This window comes from Cololabis saira, chromosome 9 (genome assembly GCF_033807715.1).
Source record: "Cololabis saira isolate AMF1-May2022 chromosome 9, fColSai1.1, whole genome shotgun sequence".
In the NCBI taxonomy this organism is placed as follows: Eukaryota; Metazoa; Chordata; class Actinopteri; order Beloniformes; family Belonidae; genus Cololabis; species Cololabis saira.
The window spans coordinates 38,821,221-38,834,808 of NC_084595.1; the positions used below are offsets into that span (position 1 = coordinate 38,821,221).

Here is a 13,588-nt window from a genome sequence, read left to right on the forward strand (position 1 = left end):
ATTAAGTTCAAAAACTAGATGTATTCATGTAAAGCAACAAACTTCATTTTTAATTGTTAATATCACAGATTTAAATATTTTATATTTACATGATATTTTTTTCAGTTTAATTGCCTGCTCACTTAAATATGTTATTTTATATATAGCTCTTATATTGCATATTTACAGACACCCCCATTCAATTCTAGCAATTCTTGGTTTTTTTTGAGTGTAAAGGGCACGAGACCAGCCGGGGGTTTATAAGCTGCGGCTGCGCTGAATTCTTCAGTTGGCAGTTATATATTATTATATATTATTATTAACACTGGGACCAGTAAAAGCTCTGACGATCAGCCGACGCACATTTCTGTTTTTATTGATTCTTTCAGGTGGGTAAATGTTACATTACTACAGTTTGTCAATATTGTTATCTTTTTATTTAGTGTAGGCTACTGTCGCATTAGTGTATTTTGTTCAGCGGTATTTGCGCTAGTTTGGTTTCCTAAACCGGGACGAGTTTGCAGCAGCTCGGGTTATTGGTTGTGGTCAAATTAATGTTACAGCTGTCAATCGGAGTCGGATGTAACGTTTGTCTGACTCAACTGATACATATGAGTACGATATAATTTTAGAGTGTTTCTGTGTTTTATTGATTTTCTTCTAACGGTTATTCATTTTCCGACAGCTGATTAGCAGCGCTGTAGTTCACCGTTGCCATGGCAACCGGGCAGCGCCCACGCTGTAATACGTCACATGTAAACGGGAGAGATTATATTATTGATATAATTGTTGTGTGACTAAAGCCATAAGGGTTAAATAATATAATTGTTTTATATAGATAATGATGACGGTTGACTCTAACTGATGGTTCACAGATGTTTTTATTCCTTCAATGTAAAATCACTGCAAACACCGTAAGAGCTTGTGCCTCTTATCAGCCAGCTGCTTTTTGTGTCGGTTAGGCTTCACTTTAGCACTTTAGCTCTCCCGACACTAGTTTAGTCCTGCAGAAAACGTTTCTACAGCCGTTAAATACCGGAGCGCTGAAGTTCTAGGCGAGACGCGTTCAAAATAAAAGCACTAAATACTCACCTTAATATGTAACAAAATAAAAGCCTGGCTCCAAACAACGCCAATAAGAAAACAAACACAAAAACACATTTACAGAAGTGGTCATATTAAAGGTCATTTACAGATAATAATTAGAGTTGTAGATAATAATAATGACTTGGATTTATATAGCGCCCTTCTAGGCACCCAGAGCGCTTTACAGAAATAATTTATTCATTCATACACATTCTCTCCAGTGGTGGTAAGCTACATTTGTAGCCACAGCTGCTACATTTGTAGCCCTGGGGCAGACTGACGGAAGCGTGGCTGCCATATCGCGCCAAACGGCCCCTCCGACCACCACCAACATTCAAACACATTCACACGGGGCAAGGTGGGTAAGGTGTCTTGCCCAAGGACACTACGACAGCAAACTGGGACAGAGCTGGATTCGAACCGCTGACCTTCGGATCATTGGACGACCCGCTCTACCACCTGAGCTACTGCCGCCCCTGAGCTACTATTTACATTACAGATAATGTAAATATAGAATTGATCATTTTTAATAGCCTACGTCTATTCATAACCACCTATTTTATGTTTATTGTGATTCTATTAGCCTATGGATTTTACATTGAAATATTTTAGTGAATGTATGTTTAAACTGTATTCCAACCAAGAAAACTGTCCATACTAAAGTGTACAAAAAATGCTACCTAATGGTTTTCTACCGTTGCAGAGCTACAATTTTACTGTGTTTTACTCCCTAAACCACTTCCTTTTCCCCCAAGTGGTCCTTGTCTCTTGACAGGCCGTCATTGTAAATAAGAATGTGTTCTTAATGACCTGCCTGGTTAATTAAAGGGGAATGACTGAATAAATATCAAATAAAGTGGTAGAATTGTTTTTTTTTCTCTTTATCGTATAATGTTCACAAAGTGTAATGCAATTCATATCATGGGTAGTGTATCTTGAAGGATCAAATACTCAATATCCCATATTATCAATTTTAAATCAATATTTCAGGGGTAGCATAATTTAATAGTCCAGTAACGTCCTATCAAATAATGCTCCCGTCACTTAATGCATTCAGGTAAGATACTAATCACCTCACTGCCACTGCAGGATGAATGTCAGCATTCTTATACCTCAATTTATCCATTTTAAATCAATAAACCTCGTTTTATCCATTTTAAATCAATATACCTCAATTTATCCATTTTAAATCAATATATCTCAATTTATCAATTTTAAATCAATATACCTCAGTTTATCCATTTTAAATCAATATTTCAGGGGTAGCATAATTTGATAGTTTTGATATTTTATATTATTATTATTCTTTTCTATATATTTTGATATTCTTACAGCCGGGGTTTGCTGACAGACTGGGATCCGAGCCAGGGTGATGGACTGGGATCAGAACCAGAACCAGGATCAGATCCAGGACCGGGATCAGAACCAGGGCTCGGAGATGGACCGGGATCAGAACCAGAACCAGGACTCGGAGATGGACCTGGATCCGAGCCAGGACTCCGGATCCAGCAGCAGGACTAAAGCGGATGCTGCCGGCCTGCAGGTCAGTGTTGGGTCCAGAACCCGCTCCTTCTCGGTCCGTCTGTCTCCTGCTGACGAACCAAACCTAAATGGTGAAGACGTGGCATGGAGAGCATTTGCATCAGTGAGATAGGAGTAAAACCATTAAAACACCGTTCTAAAACAGTGCCAGAGACGCCACTGAACTAAGTCTGTTTAATAAAATGTGCTGATCTACTGTCTCAAAAGCAGTGCTTAGATCCAGTAGCACCAGGATTGAAAGATTCTGTGAATCCATAATTGCATCTGAGATCATTAACAATCTTTAAAAGGACTGTCTCTGCACTGTGGTTTGTCCTAAAACCAGACTGATATTTCTCAAAAATATTGTATTTATTTAAAAATGTATTTAATTGGATAAACATTTTTTTTCTATGACTTTTACTTAAGAATGGTAAGTTGGATACAGTTTGGTAGTTATCAAGGATGTTGTGATCTAAATTGCTCTTCTTCAGAAGGGGCACCACCACTGCCATGTTATAAGGGCAGGAAAAACTCAGGCAGGCTGATTAATTGGCGGAATTATTGATTAGCAACCATTTAATTCAGTAGGACAATATATATATGTGTATATATATATATATATATATATATATATATATATATATATATATATATATATATATATATATATATATATATATATATATATATATATATGTGTGTGTCACGTGGGTTTCCCCACTGCCCCGCCCCTTTAGGAGACAGGAAGCAGGTCCTGAGTCTATTGAGTCCGATGGGAAAAGTGAACGTGAGCAGAGATTATTACCAATTCCTTCGCCCCATAGTAACCTAAGTAAATATGGGACCCATTTTTCAAAAGCCACAAACCTTCTGAACATTCTGACACCAAAATGGCAATTTTCAGACCGACAGATTAGGAGAAAATGAACTTTGTTTGAGACCTGTCTCTGTCTGAGCAACACACTCTCGTGAGATTTGGCTCTCATAGCTCTCCTCAGAGTCGTCGGTCACTGCAGAACTGCGAAAGTCGTTTTCCCATCGGATAAAATGAAGTTTAAAACTAAAATAAAACTTGCTTCTTTGCTTAATAATACTGTTATTGTTATTAGTGAAGTCTTTTTGGAAGGGAAAAAAAATATTAGACTGATCCGATGATCTTGTACTGGTTGGGCGACCACGCCCACTTAGGAGACAGGAAGTGTATACCATTTCATACCATTGGCAGTAACGGTAATGCGCTATCTTCTGTATAGAGTATCTTTGGTTTCAGTCTTGCTTGCTCACACGTTTCATCCAAGCAACAGCTACCAGTACCCAGACTGGATATACATGCTCCACTAACTGGTGCACCCCTCTGTGACCTAATTAGGGGAGAATTCACTTTGCCAGTCTGAACTATTACACTGTGGACTGACTGAACCACTGTGCTCCACTGGTTCTTGCTGATGAATAGAATAGAATAGAATACTTTATTCGTTCGCTTAGAAAATTGATTAATATTTCGAGTTGGTGGAGTAAAGATAAATAAACAGCAACAGGAGATAAAAGATAAATAAACAGGATGGAGAGGAGATAACTGTTCTGATTTTCTTGTGATCTCGGTAAAGAAAACAGCGCGATCTGAGATGGTTTGTCGGGCTGTTCAACCAGAGAGCTCTTAGTCCTGCCGATGCAGCAACTGATGATGAGAAACAGCAGAGATATTTATGTATTTGCTCCGTTTGGTTTGACTACGTGTTACTTGGGATTGTCCCGCTGATTCAGAACCAGACGGACCACAGCAGAGGCTGCGCTGCCTGACGGGGACGAGCTGCAGCAGCCAGGTGGAGCAGCACGCGCATGTCAGGAGATTAATTTACCGAAATATCTGGAGTAAAGTCGGTATCAGTCGACTGATAACCGAAGAACCTCTGTATCCAGCTCAGATGTTTGATGATCGGTGGACTAAACCCCCGAACAGCATCATCACGGCTGCATCTTCCCATGCATGACTCTGCACCGGGAATTTGTTGATCTGCCGCCGCTGTTTTGACACATGTTTGTCTCTGTGTGGTGGCGATGTCACATCATAAATGTGAGGATAACAGCTGCTTATTTCCGACCTCCACGTCTGGTCACTGTGGTCAGCTGGTGTCTGACCGGGATCAGCGCCACTCGTGGCCAGAGCCAGAAAGCGAACTGCAGCAATATTCGCCCCCGTCATTTGACGCGTCAACAGGCTTGTTCTCCTGAAAGACACCTGTAGTTCAAATACAGAAATATCTCAGCTGTTTCGCATCATCAGTTGCTGCATCGGCAGGACTTGGAGTGCAGTCTCCTGACGGCTCTGGTTGAACGGCCCGACAAACCATCTCCGATCGCGCTGTTTTCTTTACCAGGATCACAAGAAAAGCAGAGCAGTGATCTCCTCTCCATCCTGTTTATTTATCTTTTATCTCCTGTTGCTGTTTATTTATCTTTACTCCACCAACTCGAAATATTAATCACTTTTCTAAGCGAACGGCGCTAACGCAGTTGAAACAGCAGGTGTATCCGCCCCTTTAATCTGATTGGTTTAGAGTAAATCGTCCCCCACGTGGGGTGCGCTCTTATGATTGGCTGAAACAAAGGAAGACATCTGATTGGTTGCAGATCATTCCGTGTTAAAAAAAATGTATTTGTGGATCGAGTCACGTCAGAGGAGTCTCAAAAGTCACACACAAATCCAGCGCAGCTCACAGACGAAAAAAACGTTTGTAAATCAGGTTATATTTGTGTGCGCATCAAAAATACATTTGTATATCTTGTCCTACGCACGTGTGAATTGTTCTGTGCACGTGTGAAACGGTGTGTGTATTTGCAAATCGGTCTGTGCATTTGTAAAACTTGTCCTGTGCATTTGTCAATTATGAGACTGTTCTAGCTCCATACTTAAATACGTTAAAAATACATAAAAAAAAACAGTAAATAAGTTAGAACAAACATGACTAGTGCCTGTTAAAAGTGCAACGATCTATTTAATATTGTTCAGAATGATTGTGGCAGATGGAATGAATGATTTTTTGTAAATGTTTTTCCGGGCCAGTGGAATTTTATAACTTCTGCCTGACGGCAGTAGTTGAAATGAGTGGTGAAGGGGATGAGAGGGGTCTTCTGTGATCAGAGTGGCCTTCCTGATCACAGAGCAGTTGTAAAGATCAGACAGGGGGGTGTGTTGTGATCTGCATATTTTGCTGGCCTGGTTTATTATTCGTGAGGGTCTGGTTTTGTGTTTGGTGGTGAGCAAGTTCCAGGATGAAATGTTGAATGTAAGAATAGATTCAATGAGCGAATGGTTAACCAGAGTTAAAATGTCTTTGCTGATATTAAATGTCCTTAGATTCCTCAGCAGGTGGAGGCGCTGTTGTGCCTTCTTGTAAATACAGTCTGTGTGCTGTGTGAAGGACAGGCAGGTGTCGATCTCAGTCCCAGGTATTTAAAGGATTGGACCTGCTCTACCAGCTGCCCCTGGATGATGTTACAAGAGGCTTATTCAGATATTTTCCTCCCAAACAGATGGATCAATGCCCCAGCATTTTTATGCGAACCTCCAGATACTTGGCCTAAACCTTGAAACTGTTGCATCTGTTGATGACCAAATTGTTTTGAAACAATCTGTCTGTTACAGTGTTAACGTTGCGGTTACTGTGCCAAATCCTGACAGTTTCAAAACTTACCAAGAATTACTGCATGCCACTGCCCAGTCTCTTTCCAGACAGACCACTGTAAATCCCTCTGCCGCTGAATTTCTGAATGCTGAACAAGAAATCCTCTAATAAGGCATAAAACGATAGCTTTTGAGAGGACATAGCCTGTCTCAAATCACACAAATCACTTCAACACACAGTCCTTACTCTGTTTAGCCCAAACTTCTGTACTACATCCAATTGTACTGGATCCTACTCACAAGGTAACACAATTAATCATTAAAGATTATAACGAGAGATTGTGTCAAGATGGTTTAGAAAGGATCTTTGCTGAAATAAGAAGAACATTTTGGATCTTGAGGGGCGCAAGGCCGTACTTAGACACCAGCAGAAGAGTGTTTCATGTCAAAAATGGAGAACTGGTGCCTGTGGGTTCAGCCAATGGGTCAGCACCGCCCTTTCATTAGGTAAGAAAAAGTTTACACAAGGAAAGAAGGGGGAAAAAAGCATCTCCCACACTACGTCCTGTCAGAGGACACAGTGTGATAATACAAAAAACACCTTAGCAAAAAAAGTGTAATGCACTCAGATAACTTTATATCCAATAAAAACAACCTCCATTGATCCATACTCTGTTCATTAACAACTACAAGATTTCTCCACACTAGTGTTTTCAAATAACTGATGGAAAGAATTTCTTTATTAATTCCGCACACATTCGCATAACTCCCAATGAATTTTTTTATTGCACCGTTTATGTTGAGTCGTCAAATGTTCATCTGTGAGCTATTTGGATCTTATAGGGACTTTAAACTTTCAATTTTATAAATGAATTTCATAATTTTAATGCCCAATGAATTTAATTTATTTGTGTTTTTAAATAAGCTAATTGAGCTGAAAGAGTGAAAGAAATCATATTTGACATATAAGACCACAGGCCTTCATGGTGCTTGTCATGTATGTTCATTGAAAGTAGCAACAAATAAATTCAGGTTGCTGAAATATTGTTTTTGTCTCACGTCTTTTGTTTTGGGGCTCGTTTATAGCCCAAATTGTTCCTTTTTATGACATCTCTATCTTGATGGGGACTTGTTTTTGACATCACATTTGTCAGGTAATAAAACTGAATTTTCACATCCAGTTCTGAAATCAAAACTGTTTTAAAGACAAAATTTCTAATGAAAGTTTGAGATCAGTAATCTCAAGTGGCTTCGGTAAACAGTTGATGAATGTGTTCGAAGGGTTTTTGTTTCAGCACTTTCACCACTTACACTTTTGTTCTGACCTACCAAGATGTTTTATTTGAATGTTTTTGTCTGTAAAGAACTAGTTGTGACAGGACATGGTTAATATGACCCCTAGAAAATAAAGATTCATTGTTTCACTGCAAACACCATGATAGAAAGCTATTAAATACAACTGAAAAAACTTTTGACGGGTCAACCGACAACAGGATCTAAGTCTCTTTACTTTTTTACAGAAACGTAAAGGCAAAGAGAGGCCCACAGGTTACCCCTGTGATCAGTGTGAGAAAGTCCTGGCCACTTCATCATCCTTGAAGGGACATAAGAAGATTCACACTGGAGAGAAGCCGTACAGATGTGATCAGTGTGGGGCAGCTTTTACTCAATTGGGTCATTTAAGAAGGCACCAACGTATTCACACTGGAGAGAAGCCGTACAAATGTGATCAGTGTGGGGCAGCTTTTACCACATCAAGTGATTTAACTGTGCACCAACGCATTCACACTGGAGAGAAGCCGTACAGATGTGAGCAGTGTGGGGCAGCTTTTACCACATCAGGTGCTTTAACTAAGCACCAACGCATTCACACTGGAGAGAAGCCGTACACATGTGAGCAGTGTGGGGCAGCTTTTACTGATTCGAGTGCTTTAACTAGGCACCAACGCATTCACACTGGAGAGAAGCCGTACAGATGTGAGCAGTGTGGGGCAGCTTTTACCACATCAGGTGCTTTAACTACGCACCAACGCATTCACACTGGAGAGAAGCCGTACACATGTGAGCAGTGTGGGGCAGCTTTTACTGATTCGAGTGCTTTAACTAGGCACCAACGCATTCACACTGGAGAGAAGCCGTACAGATGTGAGCAGTGTGGGGCAGCTTTTACTGATTCGAGTGCTTTAACTATGCACCAACGCATTCACACTGGAGAGAAGCCGTACAGATGTGAGCAGTGTGGGGCAGCTTTTACCCAATCAGGTGCTTTAACTAAGCACCAACGCATTCACACTGGAGAGAAGCCGTACAGATGTGAGCAGTGTGGGGCAGCTTTTACTGATTCGAGTGCTTTAACTAGGCACCAACGCATTCACACTGGAGAGAAGCCGTACAGATGTGAGCAGTGTGGGGCAGCTTTTACCCAATCAGGTGCTTTAACTACGCACCAACGCATTCACACTGGAGAGAAGCCGTACAAATGTGAGCAGTGTGGGGCAGCTTTTGCCACATCGGGTGCTTTAACTATGCACCAACGCGTTCACACTGGAGAGAAGCTGTACAGATGTGAGCAGTGTGGGGCAGCTTTTGCCCAATCAAGTGCTTTAACTACGCACCAACGCATTCACACTGGAGAGAAGCCGTACACATGTGAGCAGTGTGGGGCAGCTTTTACCGCATCAGATGCTTTAACTACGCACCAACGCATTCACACTGGAGAGAAGCCGTACAGATGTGAGCAGTGTGGGGCAGCTTTTACCACATCAGGTGCTTTAACTAGGCACCAACGCATTCACACTGGAGATAAGCCGTACAGATGTGAGCAGTGTGGGGCAGCTTTTACCCAATCAGGTGCTTTAACTACGCACCAACGCATTCACACTGGAGAGAAGCCGTACAGATGTGAGCAGTGTGGGGCAGCTTTTACCACATCAGGTGCTTTAACTACGCACCAACGCATTCACACTGGAGAGAAGCCGTACAGATGTGAGCAGTGTGGGGCAGCTTTTACTCAATCGGCTCATTTAAAAAATCACCAACGTGTTCACACTGAATAAAATGTGTGTATCTGGAAATCTGGTATAATTGTAATAAGTTCAGTTTTATATATTTTTTTTTAAATAGTTCTGCTTGTGGTCATAAATTAGTAAATTAGTAACCTTTTTTGTAATGTTTTTATTGTAATCTAACATTTTTCATCATTGTTCTGTTATTGTTCTGTTCTGAATAAAGTTATTCGTTTTTTGTTGGATTTCAGTTTCCTGCTCAGTAACACCATTGTAAACAAACAGGAAGTCAATGTCAGAATGTTAGAACAGTGTCCCACAGTAGTGCCTTGTTCATGGGATTTTATCAATATAAATGAATGATGGTTCTTAAATTTAATTTCATCTGAAGGATGTAAGAAAAAAGTGCTTTACTAATGACACCCTCTGCTTCTGAGACCAGCTGGTCAACTGTAAAAGCGAAGTGAATGCTCTCATAAACTTAAGGCTGAATTATGTTTCCGCGTTAAATCAACGCAGAGCCTACGCCCTAGGGTACGCGGCTACGTGGGAGTCTCTCCATAACCTACGCCGTAGCCTGACCTGCACCTACCAAAAAGTTTAACTACGCATTGAGGCGACGCAGACCCAACGCAGACCGAGAGGGCTGTGATTGGTCTGCTTGGTAGCAACGCATTTACGGTTCCGGTTCCTTGAAGCAGTAGTGAACTTTCAACGCTCTATTCTTCGTGTGATTTTTTTTTTTGGGTTGTTTTGGTTTTTTGCACAATAGTTGTCCTTATCTCTTTAATCCACTGTGAAAGGCTGGAAGCTAAACAAAGTATCAACTAGCGCTCTGGGGGGTATTGCACCGTGGCGAAATGGAGTGACGGAGAAGTCCGAAGGGTTCACGACGGCGTCACGGCAACGGCGTAGGCTCTACGTTGGTTTAACGCAGAACCTCAAATCAGGCTTTACAAAGCTAATGACAATTTAAACATTTCTTTTTTTTTTTAGTCCTGTGAATAAAATGTGTCTGAAGGATAATTTATATGTAGTGGAGCAGGAATTGGATCAGTGACCCAGCCAGTGGCCTAATGGTTAAGGCACTGGGCTCCTCTTCTGAAATCATCAACAATAACATCAATAACAGTCATCCCTCGTTTGCTGCTGTGGACCGGTTACCAAAAACTCCTGTGTTAGTAGCATCTGAACTCCAGTTCAGCAGCTAGTCCATCAATATCAAGTCCAGTAACATTAATGCCTCCAATTAAAACCAATTTGGACAAAATTACACAATTTCACACAGTCAACTACAAAGACCTGGAGGATATTATGGATCAGCCAGAAGCATCAGGGGTTTTGGTTCCCCTTGCTGTTTGGCTGTAATTCAGGTCATTCACTCACCACCGGTAGATGATTGTTCTTTCCGGTATCATAGTTGCTGACTCAAGATGGCGCCGATGGTGATTGGGAGCAGATCTTGGCTGCCCCAGCGCCACCAGATGACAACCCGGTATGTTCACACACTAATAAGGAAATTGTTAGCCTCAAGGTAGACATCTGGATACTGTCTAACGAACTAAAATCCAAGACTGAACTGCTTAATTCACTTTTTGACGTGGCCCATCAGCAGTCCATGCATATCGGGCTCAAGAGGCTCAAAACCTTCCTTTTAGTTTAGCTTATAACATATTTTTTTTATTGTATTAGGGTGGTTTCTTTTTTTTGTTATCTAGTTATTTCTTATTATAGTTCATGTGTTCATAGGTCTAGTTCATGTGTTCATAGGTCTAGTTCATGTGTTCATAGGCCTAGTTCATGTGTTCATAGGTCTAGTTCATGTGTTCATAGGCCTAGTTCATGTGTTCATAGGTCTAGTTCATGTGTTCATAGGACTAGTTCATGTGTTCATAGGACTAGTTCATGTGTTCATAGGTCTAGTTCATGTATTCATAGGTCTAGTTCATGTGATCATAGGCCTAGTTCATGTGTTCATAGGTCTAGTCCATGTGTTCATAGGTCTAGTTCATGTGTCCATAGGCCTAGTTCATGTGTTCATAGGCCTAGTTCATGTATTCATAGGTCTAGTTCATGTGTTCATAGGCCTTGTTCATGTGTTCATAGGTCTAGTTCATGTGTTCATAGGTCTAGTTCATGTGTTCATAGGTCTGCCTAGCAAGCCTACCAGACGGCTACAGCTAATCCAGAACGCTGCTGCCCGGGTTCTCACCACAACTAAGAAAGTGGACCACATCACTAAGGCCGCGTTCAGACTGCAGGCAAATCTGATTCATATCTGATTCCTTCTCATATCCGATTTTCAGGGCTGACTGTTCACACTGTTTTTAGCAAGTGTCCAAATCGCATCTGGATCTGTTCAGACTGGGCCACATCATTGACTGATCTGAAAGGTTGCCGTAGCAACGACTTCGGAGCGGAGGCGTCACCCAGCGCGTGTATTGTGTGACGTCATGTAATTGCGACAACAAAAACAATAACAAGATGGAGCCAGCTCACATGCTGTTCCATACCTGTAAAGCTGGGCATACACTGTGCAAAATTTTAAATCGTTTGATTCTGCCCCATCTCACACTGCACGACTAGATCGCTGAGTTCAAAAGTTCACAGCCCACGATTTATGGTCTCACACTGTAAGACCCGATGCTCTGATGCGACCCGTCTGCTCACACTATACGTTCATAATCCTCCCGTCGGACCTCTGTGTACTGGAACTCGACGCTGGTTTTGGGGCAGGGGTGGGCTGTGTCCACCCAAACGTGCGTCCTGTCCACCCGATCAAAGGTTATGGGGATCCTTTATTTTTTTATAATTCTATAATTTTATAAATATATATATAAAAAAATAAAATATCTGTACCGTTTCTGATTCGGCACTGCGCATCATTTTTAGACACAATAATGAACGCATACCGCAAACGTTGTGTCCCGGCGGAGGGACCCGACGTCCCAGCAAAATGAGAAACAGAGAAGAGAAGTGTTCAGAACAAAACCACCAGCAAACTAACAAACCAACCAACAAAGCTCAGAGTTAACAAAACGAACCAGCAATGAACAACTGGCAGCCCCGCTCTCTCTCCTCCTGATGAGCGGACGGGCTGCAGGTTCAGGCTCACAGCGCGACTGAAGGCTGATTTATGGTTCCGCGTTACACCAACGCAGAAGTACGGTGTAGGGTACGCGGCGACCCGCACCGTACGTGGAAATGCGGTATTTTTTTCTGCTATTAAAACATGATTTGTAATGTGAATTTGCAACACTTAAACTACAAATAATAGTTTTTGACGTAACATCAGAGATTGTACATGCTCTCTGTGAAAGGATGAGTAGCTCCACAACTGGAAATGGGCGGGTGGTTTGGAGCGTCTGGGACAGTCATATCCGATCTGAGTGTTTGGAGCTGTTCAGACTGAGACGCATCTGCTCAAATGCGATATGAATGCGATAACTACCTCCCGGAGGTGGTTTCGATCTGGTTTGCAAAAATCGGATCTCATGCGGTTTGGGACTGTTCAGATTTCAAAAGAGTCATCCAGTTTCAATCTGGATGGGCTAAAAATCGGATATTGGCTGGCAGTCTGAACGCGGCCTATGTGTCTGAGGTCTTTACACTGGCTCCCCAGCACCTCAGAGAATAGACTTTAAAATACTTCTGTTATTTTTAAAAATACATCAGGGACTTGTCGCCATAGCAACCATCCAGACCTCTCAGGTCTTCTGGTTCAGGTCTGCTCTGTGTCCCCACAATCAGAACCAAACATGGAGAAGCAGCATTCAGCTTTTATGCTCCACAGATCTGGGACTCTGAAACCCTCAGTTCCTTTAAATCAAGGTTTCAAACGAATTTGTTTACAACTGAATTATGTAAACAGAATTCCAATAACGGAGAGCGCTCGGGCTCAGATCGGGGAGGCCGTTCCTCCCAATCAGACCCCTCCAGATATCCCTGTCATCGCCCATGTGAGCGTTGAAGTCCCCCAGTAGAACAATGGAGCACCATCACCTACCTCTCCCAGGGAATCCAACAAGGCTGTACTCCATCCTGCTGCCTGGCCCGTAGGCACAAACAACAGTGAGGGACCTTTTCCCTGACCCGAAGGCGCAGGGAAGCGACCCTCTCGTTCACTGGGTTAATGTGCGAATGTGCGAATAAGGTAGCCCTGCAGGGGGGTTGATGTTTTATGAAATAAGCATAAGTCTCTTAACTTTCTGTCCTGCCAGACTTTTCAAAACAAAACAAAACAAAAAAAACAGAAAATCTATCCGTCGAAGAAGTTGAAGAAAAGATCTTTGGTCTTATTGCGATTGCTGCTACAGCTATTGAGACAATAGTCAGATGAATGTAGCAGAGAATCATGCCAATGATTATT

General features: G+C 41.9%; 1 protein-coding gene across 1 annotated transcript; it reads left to right on the forward strand.

Moving 5' to 3' along the window:
* Positions 1-2,539: 2,539 nt before the first annotated feature.
* On the forward strand, positions 2,540-8,937 carry LOC133451291 (zinc finger protein 271-like; the record flags this gene model as incomplete). The annotated part of the gene is made up of 3 exons (XM_061730260.1): positions 2,540-2,710; positions 7,735-7,847; positions 7,899-8,937. Coding segments are annotated over exons 1-3 (1,323 nt in total), but the record flags the coding sequence as incomplete, so codon positions are not given.
* Between the last annotated feature and the right edge of the window lie 4,651 nt (positions 8,938-13,588).